Below are 21,986 nucleotides of genomic sequence, written 5' to 3'. Positions count from 1 at the left end.
TTGAATTTTGGTTGTTGGATTTGAATATTGTATGAGTTTAATTGTTGATCTGAGGTAGATTTATTGTGGTGATTGTTATGATGATGAGGAAGGGTATGTTGAATTGAAAAGAATGCAGGTTTGGACCCAAAAAGGGTGGCAAAGTCCGAGTTTTAGAAGAGATGCTGTCGAAATTTTATAAAAATTAGAGATTTTGTTTATATGATTATTTAAAAAGATTTAAATTCAAAGGTTATATGGTTCGATTTTGAGTTATTAAGAAAATGAGCATGTTTTAAGTTTGATTCACTTAGAAAATAATGAATTATGTTTTGAATTGGAACTATTGATGGAAGGAATGGGAGATGTGATAATGAAGGATAAGGATTGAATATGATTGATGTATAATGATGAATGAGATGCGATTGAGAATGATGCGGATGTTGATGAATTATAATTGAATTACTTATATGGCTTATGAATTTGAATAATTTGAGATGCGAGATTCCCTGGATAAAGTACCGTGGCTTGCCACCACGTGTACCATGTAGAGAATTCGATACTCTGTTGACCCTATGACGTAAGTGTGACCTGACACTATATAAATTTCCGGGAAATGTTACCCCCATTGAGCAATATTGATTATTTGAGATAAAGATATGCATAGACTCTTGGGGATGCACGTCGGGGACAGTCTAAGTACAATTCAGACTTGTTGGGTTGGCTGGATAACCGACAGATGAGCCTCATCAGCCATAGGACAGGCATGCATCATATGCATAATACTTGAATTACTTGCTTGTGCTTTAATTGGGTGTGCCTATATGTACCTGCCATGTTAAATGTGTATTTGTTACCTGTAGTAATTGTAATATTCTTGTGCTTGCCTTTATCTGTTTATTTGTCTGTGAAAATGCATAATGGAGTTGGAGGTATGGAAGAATGGCAGTATGGGACTTAGGTTTAAGGTTAAGTTAAGTTAGGTTTAAATATTCTTAGAAAACCACCTTTTATGACTTCTTTTTAATACTTTAAGCTCTATAATTTGAGAGTCGACATTCTAGGATTGCCTTTGGCATTCCCAGGGCCTTATATATTATGTGTGTGGCACCTTTACCATACTAAGAACATCCGGTTCTCATTCCATACTATGTTGTTGTTTTTCAGATGCAGGTCGAGAGGCATCTCGTTAGGCGTCTGGACTCTTGAAGCGGAGTGGTTACTGGGTTATTTTGTTATGCTATGATATATATATATATACTTGGATTTCTCTCCACATAACTTGTTCTTTTTTATCCTCTTAAAAGTTTATGGAGAGGCAGGATTATGTATATGTACTTTTGGGTTTTTGATATGTATGTATATATGTGTAAATATTCTACGGCCAGTCTTGACTTCGCAGGCTGAGTTAGGAGCTTATTATTTTGTATCTTTGGCACTCTATTCCTACTTCTGTCATCTTGTGTTTAGTAGTTATGGTTTTCTTAGCACGCAAGTTAACTCGTTCCTTGAGCGTTGCGTTTTTATTTTGCGATTTTTATTTCCTCTATTCTTCAAGACTCCTAGCATATTATAATTCTTTTGCTATTATATGTACTCATTTTATTTTAGAGGTCGTAATACTACACCACCTCTGTTTTACGACTTAAGCGTAAAGTTTTGTATGGTAGGGTGTTACAGAAAATATTGTTGGGTGTTCCCAACATTTCAAGTCTTTTATAACTAAAAATGGAAAAAGTTGATTTCCACAAGTTAAAGTTCTAATAAAAGGGTGCTCATGACATGTGATATTAGTGAAAGAATACTTAATTTGGTTTTTTTTTTTAACTGGATGACACTCTCTACACTTCAAATTCAATCAATCTATTTTCACCAATTTAGTTCCCATTAAAAAAAAATTCAACTTCTCAAGATGTTTTTTTTTTTATTTCATCCTTTTATTCAACACCTTTAACAAGAATTAGACTTGCCATATTTTTGAACCATCTTAAAATTATTTTTATACAAAAAATTTATATTTTTAGTGTACAATTACATTGTTATCACTTGTAACTTCATGATTGCTAGGTTAGAGTTTCTAGTAACTACTTCAACTGCAATCTTTAAAATTTAGCTGCTGAATTTGAATAACTCCAAATAAGATAATTTGTAATAATTTTTGTGTTTTACCTGTTTATTTGTTTGAGGAGATAGTGGACAAGGTAGGAAAATAGTAGAGGACGATAAGAGTAGAAATTATAAATATAGAATATAGATAAATAAGTAAATTCACATTTTACTAACATTTTAGACGTTTAATGTCAATAAAGACTTAATTAAAAAAAATTAATTAGTATACAGATTTAATTAAAAAAATAAAAAATTAATTAAAAATTTAATAAAATTATAAAAACTTACAAAATAATTAAACTTTTTTTTAATTGTATGCAATGTTAATATAAAAAAATCACAAGATTTAATTATATATTATCATAACAATAAATATATATAGTAATGAAAATATTTAACTAAATTACAGTCATCATCTTAAAAATCTTACACACTATTTTTTGGTTAGGAAAAATTCTTACAAATATAAATTAGTTAGAGATGAGAGTTTAAAACTTTGTTTTATTTATTGTCAGTGCATAGCATCTTAAAATGAGCATTTCATTAGAGAAAGAAAAAGCAAATGAAGAAAGTATGGTGTGTTCATATTTTCTTTTTTCGTTTTTTATTTTTATATATTTAGCCACAATAATACATTATCATTTTCCTTTTAATTTGTTTCTAATATTTATACTTTATTTGTGAATGTAAATACTAAAATTTATTATTTAATTTCATTATTTTAAAAATGTAGAAAACTTAAAATAGGATGGTATTAATCAAATAAACAATTTTCTGATTTTGGTTTTAATTAAAATTTAATACGACATTTTCAATTTATATTTTTTTACATTTTGTGAATTCCTTTTACATTAAATGCGTGTATAAAAAGTTAGTATTTTATATATATATATATATATTAAAATGCAGTACATTAAAAATAAATTAAATAATATATATTCAATTATTTCATGATTGATTTTTTTCGGTATATAAATATTTTTTTAAAAGAATATACGATAGCAATTATAAAAAGAATGAAAGATAAGGGCAAAGAAACTGTGATAAGAGATCTAGCAAAGGAAAAAAATGAAAAATTATGATAAGCAATTTATAATAATTGCCCAATATTTTGGTGACTTGGTATTATATTAATACCCCACGTGCGTGGCAGCTTGATTTATCAGGCTTGGACTGGCTGGAGTCCATTGACCTTTGGGTCCACCAAGATTGTACCTACCAGTACCAAAGGACTCTGCTATTCCACATATATTCAAACTTCAAAGTCTTTGTTTAGTTATGTGTGCCTGACTGCCTGTATTCAGAAATGTTAGATGGTGAATTAGAATTTATTATTTTTTATTATTAATTATTTATTAATATTTTAAAGTATGAGATGAAGTATATTATTAAATTATTAAATTAAAAAATTAAATTAAAAAAATTGAGTTAATAAATAAGTGTAACAAATATTTTGATGGTTTTTAATATTTTTTATTTATATTTCACATAAATTCAAATAAAAGTATTTTTTATTTGTATTTCACATAATATTTTTTAAATTAAATTATTAAAGTATTTTTTATTCAATTATTCAAACTCAATTTTTTGAAAATTTTTAAAAATTGCGATCAATCTATTTTTTTAAGATGAGTCTATGTTATGCGAAATAATTAATTATATATATATGAGGGGGAAGAAAGGATACAATCAATTAAAATGAAAATCACACTTTCCACACCATTAGGCATCAGAACAATTCCGTTGACTTAATGGCAAAATAGAGTGAAATGGTCCCCGGCCATTGTTACTACATTTAATAACAGTAATGCTGCATTAAAGATGCAAATACATGACATCAAACTTATTAATTTTAATGAATTCTAAATGTAAAAGTAACTTACAAAATCAGTCAATTACATATAATTTTGTATATGTTTTTAAGGTATTGTAAAATTAAATATTTTATAATAACTCGGAGAAACATAATTAAATAGTAGCATTGGTTCTTTTTATTTACTAATACTGTTAATATATAAAGTTGTTTGGTTTTTCCTTAAAAAAAAAAAGTTGTTTGATTTTTTTAAATATTTTTTGGACATATTTTACTCTTTCATCGATCTTCTTTTACTAACATTTCAATTTATGTTGAAGGAAATATTTATTAATTATTAACGATCCAAATAAAATAATACCCTAAAATTTATTTTATTATCTATTTTAAAATAATGATAAATATTTTATTTATCATTCATCATTTTCAATCAATTATATTAATATATAAATAAATTAAGTTAAATACAATAATATTTGTACTACATAATTTTTTAATTTGGAATTAATTTTAATTTCTATAAAAAATAATTATTAGACCAAAAAAACTTTTTAAAATACCAAAATACAAAAAAATAATATTAAAAAACCTCATACAAAAAAAGTTAAATTTAAAATAATAAAAACAAACACAATAAAAATTTATAATCAAGTGCATCATCTTCAAATTTTTTTTAAATGTTAATTTTTTTACCTAATTTTTCAATCTATTTTTTTTTTATCTTAGTTCAAAACATTAGCTATTATATTAAGCATATAAATCTATTTATTTTTTAATTAAGAAAGATTGCACCCTTTTAAGTGTCTTTTGTTAAAATGTTTGAGTCTAACATAAATCAACGATAATATTCAACTAAAAGAATTAATAATTGTTTGGCTCAATAAAGTAAGTTAAATAAATAAAAGATATTTTTATAAATATGACGTATAAAAATTATAACACTTTTAAAAATTATTAATCAACATAAATAAGTAAATTAATACAAATTAAAAGAAAATTAATTTATTTATTCCAATTAAATTAAATAATAATTGATCAGTTATAGTCAATATAGTTAAACAAAATATTAAATAAATTGATAATTAAATAAAATAATAATTAATTATAATATTTTTAAAAATTATTAATCAAAATACATAAAGCAAAAATTAATGTAAATTAAGACAAAATTAATTTATTTTTTTTCAATCAAATTAAATAATTAATGTGATTATTAGTTATAGTTAATATGATCAAATAATTTTAATCAATAATTTGATATTTATCTTAATTAAATCAATAAGTGATTAATTAATTAATGCATTTAAATAAATTAAATAAAATAAATCAAGAAATACATTACACGTTATCTATATTATTAATTGAAAAGAAAATCGATTTTAATAGTATATATAATAGATATGATTAACTACATACATTAGACTCATAAAAAGTCATCAACAAATTAAAGCTTTCTTAACAAATTTCCCCACTTATGTGATTCGGATTCAAAATATTTTATTAAAGAGTAAAGTATCGTTTTTGTCCCCAACGTTTGCCGTAAATCCTATTTGTGTCTCTAACGTTTAAATCGTCCTATTTGTATCTCTAATGTTTATAAAAGTGATTCAATGTTATCCTGCCATCAATTACACATCATGAGCGCTTTAGTTTGAGTTTTAAAAATTTCTTCTTGAAGTTAGAAAACAAATGTTTGGGATAGAATCAATGATCTACTCCGAAAAATAGCTCATCAAATGTTGAAACTAATTCCTACAACATTTACATAATTCACTTTTTTAGGGACATAATTGAATCTAAATACAAATTATGGGTATAATATTAAAATCGAACACATCCAAATGAGACCTAATTGAGAATGAATACATTCAAGTGAGAATAATTGAAAAATATAATCTAATTTGTTAGTATAATTGATAGTAGGATAACATTGAATCACTTTTATAAACGTTAAGGATACAAATATGACGATTTAAACGTTAGGGACACAAATAGGACTTACCCCAAACGTTGGAAACAAAAACAATACTTTACTCTTTATTAAAACAAAGGAGAATTTATCACTTATTTAATTCCAGCTATTTGTAAATATTCATTTTATCTTATAAGTAAAATTAATATTTTTCTATTTTTGGATGAGTTACTAGACTAATATAAAATGCTATCCAATTCAAATATTGTTGACCCTAATTTAATCTTAAAAATTAATTTAAGAGGTGAAAAATACTTGACATTTAAAAGTTATATTTATAATACATAACATTAGTAAATACTAATCAAATGCAATAATAATGGTGAAAAAAGGAAAAAGGAATTAAAGAAGTAAAAGAAAAAAGAAGGTAGTAAAAGTCAGGGTAAGAAAGTGTAAGAGAGGAAGTAGAGAAGGGGAAGATGGTTGTATTAGTTTAGACGCGTAAGAAGGTGTGGATGTTGGTGAGCCAACCCTTTTGCTAGCTGGCTGTCGGGGAGAGGTCCCCAGATCCCTCTCTCCCTGCACGTGACTCACCACCTCCTCTCCCCTCTCTCCCCCCTTCTCCCCCTTCATTCATCACTCTCCCTTCTCTCATCAACACCCCCAACATCATAACCCCATCGCTTTCTCCCCTCTCCCCTCTCCCCCTCTCTTTAATCCATAAACCCATACGACTAACCTCACAACACACAAACCTCTCTCTCTCTCTCTCTCTCTCTCTCTCTCCACACGGTGATGATGATTTTGATTCCACTCTCTCTGTAACGGAATTTCAGATTCAAATGCCAGATTCCACCTCCAATCCTCCGATCCAATTGCGGTAAACTCACTCTCTCTTCTCGATTACCGTTTCCTTTCTTTTATTTACATTTCTTTCCTTCGATTTTCCGTTATCCTTTAGCTTCTATCTTAGCATTATCGGTTTCACGTTTCCGCATTGCTTCTTTCCACGTGCTTTCCTACGATCGACTTCGATTTCTGGCTTTCCTCTTGATTTCGAGTCAAAACTCAAAACGAGCTGAGTTCGTACGTTACGTTAATACATATGTAGGTCTACTCCTCTCTCTTTCTTTCTTTTCTGTTTGATCCGAATGCAGTTTTCTAAGTGAATCTGTTTTGTTGTGCTGCTCTCGGTTATGAAAATCGGAATTAGAATCCGTGAAAACGAACTGGCTCAGCTGAACTTTTGAGGTTTTGCAGTGTATATTGAATTGTACAGTGCAGGCATTCTTATATTTGCTTCTGATTTTTCTTTTTCCCTGCTATTTGAGTGTTCGTCATATGAGTAGAGTCTTACATTTAAGTGGATTTTTGTGTCGTTATTTTTAGAAGCTGCTGTGTGGTAAATCACAGTGTTGTTGTGTTTTAGTGGTTTGACTATAGATAAGGATTATGATAAAATACTATGTAGTTGACCACAGTTAGTGCAATGAGATTTCGTTGCCTTTTTTTTGGCAATAATACTGATCGGATTATTCGAATGTCTTATAAAACAAAACAGAAAGAATTATTTGAAACGAAATCTGGAGCTCCCTAAAACACGTTCTAGAAACCACAAACGGGAAGACAATGTAGGGGAATAATGAAAACAATCTATCCTGGGAAGAGAATAGATTAGGATTATCTTGCGCAGGAATAATCAGTTTAGATTGAAAATTCAGGATGAAAAATGAAGTAGTATAGCTCAAAACGGAGATACGTGAGATAAGAGAGCTTTGGTATGTCAAATAATAGTTATTTTTTGGTGACTTTAGCTTGGCTAGAGTTTGCACTTTTATGTGCAACATTTATTATGATGAGGATTGTAAAGAATAATAATGGTACCAATGTTGTTTCATGTGTTGATGCAGTGTTTGATTTTACACTAAAGGATTTCCTTTTTGCTTCAGTGGAGTTTACATACTGATATGCATAATGCATATAGTGTTTCCATATATAAACCATTGTTGGTCACGTGAAGTGCCGAGTTATTGTTTGGCTTAGAATTTGGAGGATAATTTAATAAACTAGTAAAAATCAGAGTTTTTAAAAAAGAGGTACAAAATATGGTAAGTTCCTATGTGGATGCTGGTGCATTTAGAGTTACAATTGAATAAATAACATGACTTGGATGTCTAAACGCTAGAACATTGGACAATGTTATCCTATCATGCACTAAGATAATCCGATTGTATAGATGTTAGCATAATTTGACATCAGTAACCTTTATAGTTCTATCTTAGCACATTACAGTTTAAATTGGTGCATTTGTGTAAATCCCCATAGCATTATGTGCATGGATGTGAACATAAGATGTTTGTCCATTACAAGAATGGTTAAGTTATTTGAATACTTAATGGATGTGCAGTATAACCTTGTCCACTTGTGCATACTGAAGATAAGTTCTGCCATTTATCCTAGTTTTTTGTTTTCCTTGTATTTCTGGAATATGAATCAGTATTCTGCATCATTGATGTACAAGAATGAATCGTAGTGTTTCTTTATGTACAATTTTCATTAATGGGAAATGGATCTCTGTTGGAAATGATATACAGAAGCTCTCAATAGTCAACCTTTTATCATGTGGGTTCTTTCCTTCAGAGAGTGAGGAAAGATTACCCACCCCACATTTAGTATCATCTGGTTTTTGTTGGTTGTAAATGTTAAACTGAGAGATTTACTCTCTTGCATTGTGGATGATTGAGTTAGATTGTCTTTGCCTCCTTATATCTTGTGAGCTCCAAATATGGATTTTTTTTATTAGTGAAAAATGGATGGGTCAAAACCAAACCATTAATCCATTATATGAAAAAAATTGTATTTGAAAAGTTCAGTTCATGCATGGCCCAATTAATAAATACTACCTCCATTAAGAAATAACTGTCCACTTTTGAAATCATACTTTTCCATAAATAATTGAACTTGATGGCTAATGGATCCCTGTATGATTTTGCCACCCTAACAGATTTATAGATGATATATGGGTGGAGTTGAGGAAATTCTAACAAAATTGCAAGCTTCATTTTTGTACATTGATTTTATTGCATGTTAGTTGTACATGCTTTTGATGTGTTATGTGATGATTTTGAAAATTCTATTTCCTTTTGTTTGCAAATGTTGATTTCTCGTTTTCATATTTTGTTATTTGATTCATTTAGGCTGCAGCTTGGTACAATTGAAGCTGCTGAAGTTTATATTTCAATGATTACAAATTAAAAGACTATCTTTAGCTTGATATGTCTCTTATGGGTTAAGAACTGTGGCGAGATGGTTTTAAATTCCAAATATATAAGACCATGGAGGAGACACGAGAAGATGCAGGCCCGTCAGAGCAAGGTCCATCTAATGTTTCATGGTGGCCGTCTGATTTCGTTGAAAAATTTGGATCTGTTTCATTGGGTTCTCAAGAGGAGGCCTTAAACAATAAAGAATCCCCTAGACATTCTGGTAATGATATTTTGTCACCTAAAAATGCATCTCAAGTTCTCTGGAGCACAGGAATTCTACAAGAGCCAATTCCAAATGGATTTTATTCAATCATTCCGGTGAGGATTTATTATGCCATTTTTATTTGGTTATAGTTTTACATTGTTCAATAGTGCTGCTCATCCATGGATCATGACATGCATTATTGTTTCAGTTTTGTGGTGGTACTGTGCTTCTTGTTTCGCTATCTAAATAGTCTTGTTACTAATTAATCTGATCATGTCCAGGACACAAGACTCAGAGAACGTTTTGATAGTATTCCTACCTTGGACGAGCTTCATGCTTTGAGTGGAGAGGGTTTTAGGGTTGATATCATTCTTGTGGATTCAGAAAGAGATAAAAAGCTGTCCATGTTAAAGCAACTGATTGTGGCATTAGTTAAAGGATTAAATTCGAATCCAGCTGCAGTTATTAAGAAGATAGCTGGATTAGTATGTACTTTATTATATCTTGTTGTGTACCTCTCTTTTTGAGTATGAGGATGCCTACTATATGATTGTTGGGCAGTTTTCAACACCTTATAAGTTTTTTCTTTTCCTTTTACACAAATGTATTTTACTGTTTCAGTGTTTATTGCTTCAAATAATGCATTTAACTGATTCTTTTGCCGAACAATTTTCACATGAATTATAGTGCAAAGTTTTCAAGAAACATTTTGATAATTTAAAATTTATATTTGCTAATACTTTTCCTTTTGCTTTTAGCCAGCTGCAACTTTGTTTTGGTGAAACTGGTGCCCAATAATTATTATAAGTGATTAGTCTGATGATTGGATCATTTATTTTTGGCTAATTTTGTTTAGTGGAATAATATTTTGTTTATTTTCTATGTTCTTTCATTTTTACTTTTACCCATATTTCTACACAGGTTACTGATTTTTATAAGAGACCCAATGTGGAAAGTCCAGCAAAAGCTGCACTAGATGAAACCTGCCACTTGTTTGAAAATCGAGGTGTCCAGATGCTTGGGCAAATTAAACATGGTTCATGCCGTCCTCGAGCTATCTTATTCAAAGCATTAGCTGATACTGTAGGTCTTGAAAGTAGGCTTGTGGTGGTGAGCTCCAATATCTCTTGGTGGGCTTGTTTGTTCTCTTCTATACACTTGATTACTAGTTTATGGAGTTGTTAATATAATTCATATGCAACAACAACAACAACAACATTAACAACAACAACAACAACAACAACAAAAACCACAACTACTAGGCTTTTTCCCACTAGATGAGACTGCAACCCATTATTTCCTACCTGTAAACCATGTTTTCAGACAAGCCATTAAATTAAGTCTTGTGAATAACTTTCAATTGGCGTTTTTAATGTTCTCCACCTCTAGCCATTGTGCTGCTCTCCATTCAATTGCTTCTTATGGTATTCTCGCATGTCTAAACTGCCTACAATGAGATTCTACTGTTTTGTCCATGATAGGTGTTATAAGAACTTCAAGTCTAATACAATCATTTCTATCTTGTTAAGTTGTCCACTCAATATAGTTGGTGTGTTTAGAGAAATACTTAATGGCAAATATTCACTATTCCATGTTGTTTGCTAGTTTTTGTGCCTTTCTCCCCTATTGGTATAAGAGGTTAAGGGCTTGCTTTGTTATTTTGTTTTGTTCATAATCATATCTAAATTTTGAAGGATATTTATTGCACTTCATTTTTCATCAGGGCTTGCCAAATGATGGGACTGTTGAATGCATAGACTCATACAAACACATGTCTGTGATTGTTGAATTGAATTCTGTGGAAATGCTGGTTGATCTTATGCGATTTCCGGGCCAATTGTTACCACGATCAACCAAGGCAGTTATTATGACTCATATTTCTGCAGCAGGAGAGAGTGATTCAGCAGAAAATGATTCTTGTGATTCACCATTAGAACCAAACAGTCCCTTATATGGGGTTTCAGAGAGGTTAGATCAAAGTGGATTTGAAAACCGTTGTTACTATTGCTTGGGATTATCTTACTTTTGTTTCCTTTAATTTCATTGAAATTTGATATTGGTGCTCCTCATCTTAATATATGTATAACTTTTTGTTGGAAAAAAATTGATACCATCAAGACTACAGAAAAATAATATAAGATGGGAGGATAACAGATCCTCCTTACAAGTAAAAGAAAAAAAGCCATACATGTGTTAGTTGTAACCATAGTATTGCAATTAAGTTTTCTAATTCTCTTGTTAAATAAACGTTGACACCGCATATTTTTCCTCTGATGTGATATGGTTCCACATCATCTCCCAGCAGCAAAGTCAATGAGGATAACATTGTTGCAAGTTAAAATAGGGGAACTCAAATTGGAGATGTATAGAAAGGGGAGGTTCAAAGTTTGAGAAAGCTTTTTGCTTTATTACTTTTGATTTCTACTTCTTATTATGCCATTGATTGTGAGATACAAAATTTTTAGTCCTCTATTTTTTTTTTACTTGTTCTTCCAGTAAGAGTTGTGAATTTACTGGTGTTGGTTTTCTTGGTCCCCTCTGACAGTGCTGAGAAGGAGGAAAACCTCCAATTTCACAGAAGATTTGAAGCTTCTTCGAATGCATCAGGCCGATCCTTACGTAACATGATGTTACGATCAAACAGTTGTTTGAGGTAATACTTTTGCATTGATCTTGAGATGTTTTGCTTTAGCCTTCTCCAGTTATTCTCAATTGAATTAAAGACGTTCTTCTATTTTATTTTCAGTGTATAGTCTTTTTGTTAATTAGGGTCAACCTTTTTGTATGATTATGTGAAACCTTTTTTTACTAGAGTCTCTAAAAGGTGTACAACACCAACCGTTTCTTGTTGATTGGTTTTGTCAATTCCCTCAGTTTGTCTCATAGTGAACCCAACATTGCAACTGCATTTGGTCGGCGTAGTCGGAGAAAAGCCATTGCTGAACAGAGGACAGCTAGTTCAAGGTTATTCATAATTCCTTTTTTTTTAAGATTGATATGAGTGTGCATATGTTAGGCTTAGACTCACATTTAAGCATTATTATTCATGATCTCAGTTTTTCATGCTTTGTTGTCCCTGCTCCATATAAGCTTTTCAGTTTCAGCATGGTGATGGGCTACAGCATTCTCTCCCTTATAAGGCAGAGATGTAGATGTTGTTAGCTAGACCAAGCTTTGATGAAAATATGAAGATATCAACAATGAAATTGTCATTTATGCAATATGATATAATAGATTAGCTGAGCTTATCATTGATTATTCTTTCAAATTGGGAATTCTTTTATAAAAAGTTAATACGGGCCTGTGATTGTGAAGTTCGCTACTGCTTTATCACAGTTTTCATATTTACCTTTAGTGGTGAGAGTATCTAAATAATCTACATATCTTATGTACCATTCTTAGAATCAATTGCCAATATGTTACCCATATTTTTGTTTCCGACCTGCTAGTTGTGTTTCCAACTGATCTGTGTAGGCAAATGTGTCAAAACAATCTCCAAATTGCACATAATAACTTTGAAATTAAAGAAATTTATGAACTGTCTTTTCTGTGTGTGTCTATTCACTTATAGGTTAGCATATGCGTATTTCTTGCTTTTAATTAGTCTGACTATTTTACTATTTTTATGAATTTAGTGCTAAATTTATCTATACTGTCTCCAAATTACACATACTGAATATGGAATTAAAAATTTATGGTCAGTCATTTTGTGATTCACATATTTCTGGTTTTGCAGTCCAGAACATCCATCATTTCGGGCGCGTGCACGGTCCCTGCTAAGTGGTGATAGGACAGCATTTAGAGATTTTGCTGATGATCAGGCTACATCAAGGTTTGTTGATCCATAGTATTTGCTTATGTTGTATAGTTCCCGGACATAAATGGGAGTTTTTTAAGTATCGAGTAAAATTTTGTGAAGAGTGAAGATTATAACTAAATTTTAGAGTCTGTACATTGCACATAATGTTTGTCTGTCTATTTATTTGTTTGGTTCCCACCCCCTCAATTATAAAAGGGTAATCTTCAATCTTCATTGAAACTGCTCTGCACCATAGCATGACTGGTCATAAATAGTTTAGGAATGAAGGTAATTATAGAGAGTTGCTGGTAGCATTGATTATAAAGATGGTAGAATCTTGTCATAGGTGGATGGATATGTTTGCGAAAGACCTTTAGAAGCTCCAGTTAGAAGAGTACATCAGATGGAGGATAGTCCTGAAGCTACATTTAGGAGACCTAAGGAAATTTCAGAAGAAATTATTAAAAGAAGTTTAAATATATGGGCTAAACTCAGATATGATCTGTAGTAGGGTACTATGGTGCTGATTGATTCATGTAGCTAACTCAGCCTTTTGTGATAAAGCTTGGCGGTGGTTGTATTCCTTGCATGTTTTTGAAATCTCATACTATGTGCAATTAGGGGGCAAGTCCATTTTGTTTTCTTTATTCCCTCCTCATCCCTTTTCTTCACCATATTTTTGTTGCTTTGTCGTGTTTTTGGCATTTGTCTTGTTTGCATAGGAACATTAATAATTATATGTGACTGAATTTTTTGGATTATAGATTTAATGATTTTGCATTTACTTAACTAAAACTGTCTTATGGAAGATATTTAATGTTTCTTTTCCTTTTCAGTAAAATACAGTGATAGTTTAGTTTTTTAAAGTGTTCAAATAGTCCTTATCGAATGACATGCTACTCGAGTTGTGACCAAATACATCAATCATAGATTTGTCTTGAGATTCACTGAAATAAACTAACGACATTTCACTAGTAGTTTCTTTGTATCTGTTTAGCTCCAATAAGACTCAACCCGACATTTGATCTAGTATCCTGACTAAGCTCTTACAGGTTGTCTCCACAAGTAACTAAATCATTAAGACAATATTCTACCATCTTTTAATGGTATTTTCTATATAATCTTTATCTCTAATGTATTTGTTCCTAGTCCTATCTATTATGTCGACTTATCCAGTGCAACACACTCATCCCTGTGACACGTGCATATTTCTTGGTTTTTAGTAGCAACACTCAATCTCATACAACACATATCTTGTCTCTGCACTGCAATTAACCCTTAAGCTCGAGTAATACTTTTTAATTACCAGTATATTGAGGGGAACAAAAAAATAAATAAATAAAGACGTGAAAACACCTGAATTATCAATAGAAGGTGCACTGGACTAGGACTACTGTGATACTTAACCTTTTCTGCCCATAATTTTGTTGTTACTTTGGAGGCATATATTCATTGTCTTGCTGTATATTCTATGATGTAAGTTCATGTTTCCTCAATTTGGAGGTATATTAAATTGGATTTTGTACAAGATTAACTTTTGTTTTTTTATTGTTCCATTTTCTTCTCTTATTCATGAGTCTCTGTTTGCATGGCATGTTGGTTTTTTATTTTTATTTTTATTCTTTTAAAGCTATGATTTATAAGAGAAGTTTATTGGGTCTCAGATCCAGCTATAGGTCAGATGGTGCATCCTCATCAGAACCACGTCGGCCACGAAGAAGAAGCATCAGCATTACACCAGAGATTGGTGATGATATTGTTAGGTTGATTATTATTCTAAAATGCTTGTTATTTACTTAATTCATTGTGAAGTTTGCTGGCACATCGTACCTGCTTTGAAATTCTAGAGTGAATTGTTTGGAAATGCATGATTTTTCAGATGCAGATATTGACCTCCTCATTTTTTTTTCTGCAACAAACTTTTTAGTATGCTTTGAAGGAACAGGTGTGAGGGTAGGTCAGTGTATTAAAGAGGGTCTGTGCTAATTGAGTCTTCATTAACATGTTTTCCCTTTACTTCTACAAAAAATACACAAAAAATTAACCATCATTGGACTAGAATTGTGTGATCGGTTAATCTAACTCAACTTCAAAATGAACTAACTTGACTTGTTATGATGAGAGGTATGATTATTTTCACTGGGTTCTGCTTCTTTTAATTGCTGTTGCATACCATGCATGAGTAATATTTGAGTTGACTAATTTAATATCCCATTGTTTCTAATTTTCGTTATGCATAGCCATTTGTTCTTTGAATTATTTATTTTATTCTGTATTGGCTGAGATGTATGTTGCGTGACAATTCATGATCTGTAGGGCTGTGCGGGCAATGAATGAAACCTTGAAGCAAAAACGGGGGGATGATAATTCATTCTCCCATTCTCGAAACAATCAAATTAATGAAGCAAATCTTCAGCAAAATGTATGTGTGTATTACTTTGGTGACAAAGCAATATGTTTTTATTTAAACATTTGTTTCTCTTTCCTGGCATTTTTGGCATCTAATGAAACAGTTCCTTGGTTTTCCCTGTCTGGAATATCTTTGACCTGTTATTTAGATAGTCCTGATCAAATGTTCATTTCTCGATTGAATGAGATCAATCTTGTCATGTTAAGAATTTTGACTTCTCTGTAGCTGGCAAACTGCATTTTTCACTTCTCTACCCAAAATAATTCTGGACTAGATTCTCCGTTATCTCTTGCATTGTGTTCTTTTAAATAATATTTGAATGTCATGATTTTCTCGTAATCCAGAACATTGTACTCAACTCTTTTATGGATGCCGTTTGTTATTTAGTTGAGATAGGAAAAAGAAAATATAATGGTAAAGGGATGAGTATATAAAGTACCCAAGAAGATTTGGTGGGGCAGCAAATAGGGTTTAATGGGTCTGTGGTCAAATTTTAGTTAGGTTAAGTATGATCTCTTAGGATGAGGCTTAAAGGGTTAAATTATACCTGCTGAGTTGTATGAACTGTATTTGAAAGAATGTGATTCTTGCACCTGATAAGTTACTGTTTATATTCAACTATAACAGGTGTCAAATTTTCATCTTGATGGTCATGTCCATGTAAATTCACAAAAGGCAATGTCATTACCGTCTTCCCCACATGAATATCGAGGTCAGTCTTCTGAGAGAAGTGGGCCATCAAGACGTGACGTGAACCATGAGCTGGAGTCAACTTGGAATAAAGTCCTTGAATCTCCAATGTTCAACAATAAGCCTCTGTTGCCATATGAAGAATGGAATATTAATTTCACAGAATTAACTGTTGGAACTCGTGTAGGGATTGGTAAGTATTCTGTTTCATACTTGCTGAAACTATACAATCTATTATCTGTGTAGTGCAATTCAATGTCATTGTTTTGGCATTTGATAAACGAAATCCAGCTGATGGAATTCTTAGAGAAAGAATCAAAATTAGAGTCTTAGCATACAAGGAATTTACATTCTATCATAATACCTTTGATTTTTAAAGTAAATTCTTGAATAAGATATCACCTCCAACGACAAAGCCATTACCAATAGAAGGGGTCGGCTATATGAATTAAATGATGCCACTGTACTCTTATATATATCATGATTGAAATAAGCCCATTGGTTCATTATGATGTGTGATCTATTACATGAATTGCTTTCAATAATACGTTATCGACATCCAGATTCTTTTGATCTCTGCCTTCATTTTTATTTGTGTAACTGAAATAAAGCAATAGTGGCTTTATTTGGAATTTCGTGAAAATCTACTGTTGTATATAGCAAAGCTCAGTGAAGAAATAGTTGCTTGCTTGGCCATCAATGTAGTTTTTCTTTTTCCAGGGTTTTTTGGGGAAGTCTTCCGTGGCATATGGAATGGCACAGATGTTGCAATCAAGGTTTTCCTGGAGCAAGATTTAACTGCTGAGAACATGGAAGACTTTTGCAATGAGATTTCAATTCTCAGGTTTCTTGCCTTCAATATGCTATTTGTCAATTTTTTTCTGGTGTACCAAACATTTGCTGACTCTGTTTCTCTTTTATTCTGGTTCAAGCCGGCTCCGACATCCTAATGGTATTCTCCAACATCCAAACTAGTTCCTCTTATAGTTATGGCTTTCATCAACTGATCTTGCACATGTCTTCTAGATATGGCAATCAATGCAAGGCAAACTAAATTGTTCTTAAATTGTTTAATGAATCTTATTGCTTGCTGTTATTTATATAGTGGTGAAACTTTGTGCAGTTATCTTATTTCTCGGTGCTTGCACCAAGCCTCCTCATCTGTCAATGGTTACGGAATACATGGAGATGGGATCATTGTATTACTTGATACATTTGAGTGGTCAAAACAAAAAGCTTAGCTGGCGGCGAAGATTAAAGATGTTGCGTGACATATGTAGGCAAGTGTTATCGTGATTTATATCTTCACTATCATTTATGCTAAATATGCATTACACACATCAATTACTGCTTCGTCATCTTCCTATAGATCATATCAAGTTTCATTTATTTGTGTTAACATTGATGTGAACTCATTGGTTATGTGTATAGAGGGTTGATGTGCATTCACCGTATGAAGATTGTTCACCGTGATCTGAAAAGTGCAAACTGTCTAGTGAACAAGCATTGGACCGTCAAGATATGTGATTTTGGGCTTTCAAGAATAATGACAGAATCTCCCATGCAAGATCCCTCATCCGCTGGAACTCCGGAATGGATGGCCCCTGAACTCATCCGAAATGAACCGTTCACCGAAAAATGTGATATCTTTAGCCTTGGGGTGATAATTTGGGAGCTCTGTACCTTGAGCAGACCATGGGAAGGTGTACCACCTGAGAGGGTATATTCAGACGGATGACATACTCATTTTGCATAATGATTGTTTTGTTTCTGGATTGAAAACTTGTGCCCAAAAATTGGAAGCGTTCGTACTGAGACTATTTTTTCTCTGATGACAGGTGGTTTATTCGGTTGCTAACGAGGGTTCTAGATTGGAGATTCCTGAAGGCCCCCTAGGCAGGCTGATTTCAGGTTCGTATGTTACTTTTATATAGAAATCACTTCTTGATCGATGAACTAAAACCTTAAAATATTCTACTTTATTTTGTTACAGACTGTTGGGCAGAGTCACATGAACGGCCAAGTTGTGAGGAGATTCTTTCACGCTTGTTGGACATCGAGTACTCAATGTGCTGATGCAATCTTATGCCTTTTGTACATAGAACACGGGTAGAGGCTTTACAATTGTGTTATCGGCTGAATGTTGTGGATTATTGTGAATTTTGTTTTTTCTTTGTTCTTTTTTGTTACTTTTCCCCCCTTCTCAGAACAGGTGAAAATATGAATGGAAGCTCTTGTTATGTTGTACACCTGTGCTTCAAACTCTCTTTTTTGTTACTTATCCCCCTCTTGCATTTTCCGTGTGCAACGAAAAGAACTAACCCCTTTAAAATTCCCAGAATATAGTAGTTTTTTATTCTCTATAATTGGACACAAGTGTCGCACTGTTACAGATAACAAAAAGGGGGGAAAATAAAAATAGAGGGCGAAGCAAAAGATATAAGCCAAAATCGTGGCATGATCTATGTTAACAACTCTTTTGTTTCTATTTATGGTCACATCACGAAGTATCACAGTTCAATCACTAATTTGGCGCCTATTCAATGCATATTCAAAGCGGCTGCATGAACCAACCCTCATTTCCGTACTCATGTCACTCTCGGGGGCAGGATAATAATCTTCCCTCAGCTGCACGTCCCTGAGATTTGGTATCTTAAGGAAAAAATTCATGAAATGCTCATGAGCGGTACCGTGAATAAATAATTTTCTCAGTGTGTAACATTCTTGCAGCAAGCCTGCAGCTGGGAGGGAGAGACTCCTCTGGTTGACATCTTCATCTTGTGGTGGCCAGTAATCAAGCTCATCCAGACTCAAAGTGCCAATCCCATTCAGGAAGAACCTTTCCCACAGGCTCAAATCCATCTGCCCAGACGGCGCAGTCAGCGCGTAACCTCTTGTGTCACCACAATCCAGCTGCATCTTGGATAAATTAGGATAGCAAGCTAGAATGCTCAAGCCGAATTCAGTCTCGGACGGTTTCGGCTTGCCCCTGCAATCTCCTTCCACCCTTATCCTAATCTCCTCCAAGCTAGGGCAATCCTCCAACCCTGCCATTGGCAATGGCGATAGCATATCACCAACTCCAATCCAAAGCGAGAGATACTTCAGCTTGTCCCAGCTGGTTCCCCAGTAACCATTCCCATTGCTTTGCATTAGGGAATCATCAATCTCAACCTCCTCTGGTGGCGGCGAATAGCTGCACCTCTGCCTCTTATTCTGGCTTGTCCCTTCCGAATCCATGCTTGCAAAGTCCTGACCAAAACACTGCTCGTCCTCCAACTTGTTGAGGTCGAAATTGAGCAAACTCTGGCCAAGGCCATCATCACTTTCCTTCATCCCGTTCCACACACAATCCACATGAAGCCTCTCAATGCGGTCTCTTATGGGCTCCAACGCCCTCAGTGCTGCGAAAGTCTCAAGGTTGAGGCAGCAAGAGACCTTCACATCAACCAAGGTCTTTCTTAGCAAACAAGTCAGAGTCCTCAACCCCTTCTCTGTGATGAGCTTGCAACCCTGCACATGGAACTTCACAAGCCTCGAACACCCTCTACCAATCTCAATCAAACCCATATCATTCAAATCCCCGCAGTTCGCAACACTCAGAGACTGCAATCCTTGACACAAAGCAACCCCATCAAGCTGCGACCCAATAGCCAAGCAAATCCCATGGAACTGCCTCAACCCCAAAGTCCTCAACCTTGGGCACTTGGAATTCAACACTTCCAAAGCAAAACAACTCTCTCGGACATTTTTACAAACGTCTAGCACCAATTCTTCAAGTAATGGCAAACCCGAGAAAAACTCCACCATGGTCGCTCTGCTGATCCTAGCATCCTCGTCACTGAACCCTGAATCATTAGGATTCCCTCGCCGATTCGACAACGACGCGGTATCGCCGAGGTGAAGAAGCGTCAATTTGGGGCAATTAGAAGCTATGGCAGTTAGGGTTTCGTCGCCGACGTAACCAAGGTACCTCGCATCGAACGTGCAAGCCAAGAGAAGGTGCTCTAGATTAGGGCACCACGCCGTGATCTGCTGAATTTCGTGCGATTTGAAACCTTCAGTGAAAGATGTCGTGAGCAGGTTGAGCCGCCGCATCGACGCGGCGGTTATGGGGTTTGCGGCGAGAACCGGAGGGAGGTCCTCCGGCCAATGGTAGAAGGAGGAGAGGTCGAGGGAGGTGAGTGACCGGCAACGGTGAAAGAGGTCGGCGAAGTCAGTACCCGGCTGCGATGCCGGCGGGCGCACGTGCCACCTGACAAGCTTCACGTGGCGGAGGTCAGGCCAAGGGACGAGGAGGAGGAGGTGAAGGGTCACTGGGGAGCGCGCGTAGAGCGTGAGTGAGGTCACGCGCGGGAACGCGTTCCGGAGCTCGATGGCTTGTTGCTGCGGGTCTGATTGGTGGCTGGTGGAGGCGGCGAAGAGCGCGTGGCCCCACGGCGAGACCAGGGAGAGGTCGAGGTCGGTGACGTAGCGGAAGCAAGTTGGGAGGATATGGAGGTCACGCGCGTTGCCTCGGAGCGTGAGGGAGGTGCGCGTGCGGCGTTCTAAGCAGCGGAAGCTCTGGCACACCAGCGACATCGCGTTGCGGGTGCGCGTGTCCGAAACGGCGGAGAACACGTTCGTCAAGATCTCCGGCGGTAAGTGGGTCATCGTCGTTTCGCCGGTTCCGGCCATCGACACAGGTATTATTTTCCTCCTCTAAACTTGTGTATTCTTTTGCCCCCGAACGGAAAGGAATTTTTGTGAAAATTGACGGGGAAAAAAAAGGATTGGATTTTTAAGCTGTATGGGTTAATTGGGCGTGTTGGGTTCTGTTAAAATTCGAAAAATATTGGATTTTTAAGCTGAGTAGGTAATGAGTTTATCATTGTTAGTTTGTGGGTGGCTTTTCTGGCACTTACCCAAGATCCAAATTCAGAGAGAGAAAGGGCAAAGTGGGTGAGATTGGATAGTAGTATATGGTAATGGTACACTATGTAGAAATATACAGGGTTGCTATTAATGGGTACTGGTGTGGTGTAGTTGGCTTTTGTCGGGGCATGGAGACCCACGTGATTACGATTCGTGTATGTGTATGTATGTCTCTGTATACTTCTACTCTTCCAGAGAGGTTGAGATTGAGGACGATGGAGGGTTCAGGGTTGGCTATGGCTATGGGATTTGGTTTGGTTCTCAGCTACTTCAATTTGAATGAAAGCCGCCCATCATCTTTTCTCCCATTTCCCCTTCTTCACAATCAATCAATCATCTGCAGAGGATGATGTGGATGCCTGATTGGCTAATTTCTCTTTCCATGGCGATCAATATAGACAGCAGGTTTAGAATTTAGAATAATGACCCCTTGTTTTGTCTCCTGCGTGTGTGTGTGAGATCCTCACTCATTTCATAAATAACTTAGTATTATTGAACTGAATACTGAACAAAAAAGTAAAAACTATAGATCATGATCTAGAGTAATATTAATTAAATTTTGATATTTGGTTAATGGGATAATAATGAATTTAAGCACTCTGTCTAGCATTATTATAGTATCCAAATTTTGTGGTTGTTAGGGGCTCTGTCTATCAAGCTATTACATTTTCAATAATGATATTTTTTTCTTCTTATCAAACATGATAATTCAATGTGGACTCAAGAATCTAATGCACAGGGAGAGTAATTTTGTTTTTTCGTGTAATAAAAACTTTAACGGAGAAAGGATCGAAAATGTCAAAGTGGCGGGTTGTAAAATTCTTGTATACCCATTACCCAAGCACTTATGTAGAGTGTAGACAACTAATTTTTTTTTTTAAAATATATT

General features: G+C 34.1%; 2 protein-coding genes across 2 annotated transcripts; one reads left to right on the top strand and one right to left on the bottom strand.

Moving 5' to 3' along the window:
• Window positions 1-6,282: 6,282 nt before the first annotated feature.
• LOC107612252 (serine/threonine-protein kinase EDR1) lies at window positions 6,283-18,430 on the top strand. The gene is made up of 17 exons (XM_088497392.1): window positions 6,283-6,693; window positions 9,011-9,397; window positions 9,566-9,769; window positions 10,206-10,394; window positions 11,008-11,252; window positions 11,830-11,937; window positions 12,159-12,248; window positions 13,021-13,116; window positions 14,748-14,846; window positions 15,400-15,505; window positions 16,121-16,376; window positions 16,904-17,027; window positions 17,116-17,135; window positions 17,307-17,463; window positions 17,615-17,903; window positions 18,022-18,094; window positions 18,177-18,430. The coding sequence occupies exons 2-17, from the start codon at window positions 9,149-9,151 to the stop codon at window positions 18,257-18,259; spliced, it is 2,388 nt and encodes a 795-aa protein (XP_088353518.1). The 5' UTR covers window positions 6,283-6,693; window positions 9,011-9,148; the 3' UTR covers window positions 18,260-18,430.
• An 85-nt stretch (window positions 18,431-18,515) lies between these two features.
• On the bottom strand, window positions 18,516-21,762 carry MAX2 (RNI-like superfamily protein). Its single transcript, XM_016314048.3, has one exon. The coding sequence runs from the start codon at window positions 20,858-20,860 to the stop codon at window positions 18,701-18,703; it is 2,160 nt and encodes a 719-aa protein (XP_016169534.1). The 5' UTR covers window positions 20,861-21,762; the 3' UTR covers window positions 18,516-18,700.
• Window positions 21,763-21,986: the final 224 nt, after the last annotated feature.

The sequence above is a fragment of the Arachis ipaensis genome, chromosome B8 (assembly GCF_059453495.1).
Source record: "Arachis ipaensis isolate K30076 ecotype BB chromosome B8, ASM5945349v1, whole genome shotgun sequence".
NCBI classification, from domain to species: Eukaryota; Viridiplantae; Streptophyta; class Magnoliopsida; order Fabales; family Fabaceae; genus Arachis; species Arachis ipaensis.
The sequence above is the reverse complement of the archived record's forward strand: the minus strand, read 5'-3'. Positions and strand labels throughout refer to the sequence as shown.

Excerpts from the sequence above, each read along its gene's own strand:
- LOC107612252 (XM_088497392.1), top strand. The coding sequence starts at position 9,149 with ATGGAGGAGACACGAGAAGATGCAGGCCCGTCAGAGCAAGGTCCATCT. Across the intron at positions 9,398-9,565 it reads GATTTTATTCAATCATTCCG|GACACAAGACTCAGAGAACG; the intron begins GTGAGGATTTAT and ends GATCATGTCCAG. Across the intron at positions 17,464-17,614 it reads ATGTTGCGTGACATATGTAG|AGGGTTGATGTGCATTCACC; the intron begins GCAAGTGTTATC and ends TTATGTGTATAG.
- MAX2 (XM_016314048.3), bottom strand. The coding sequence starts at position 20,860 with ATGGCCGGAACCGGCGAAACGACGATGACCCACTTACCGCCGGAGATC.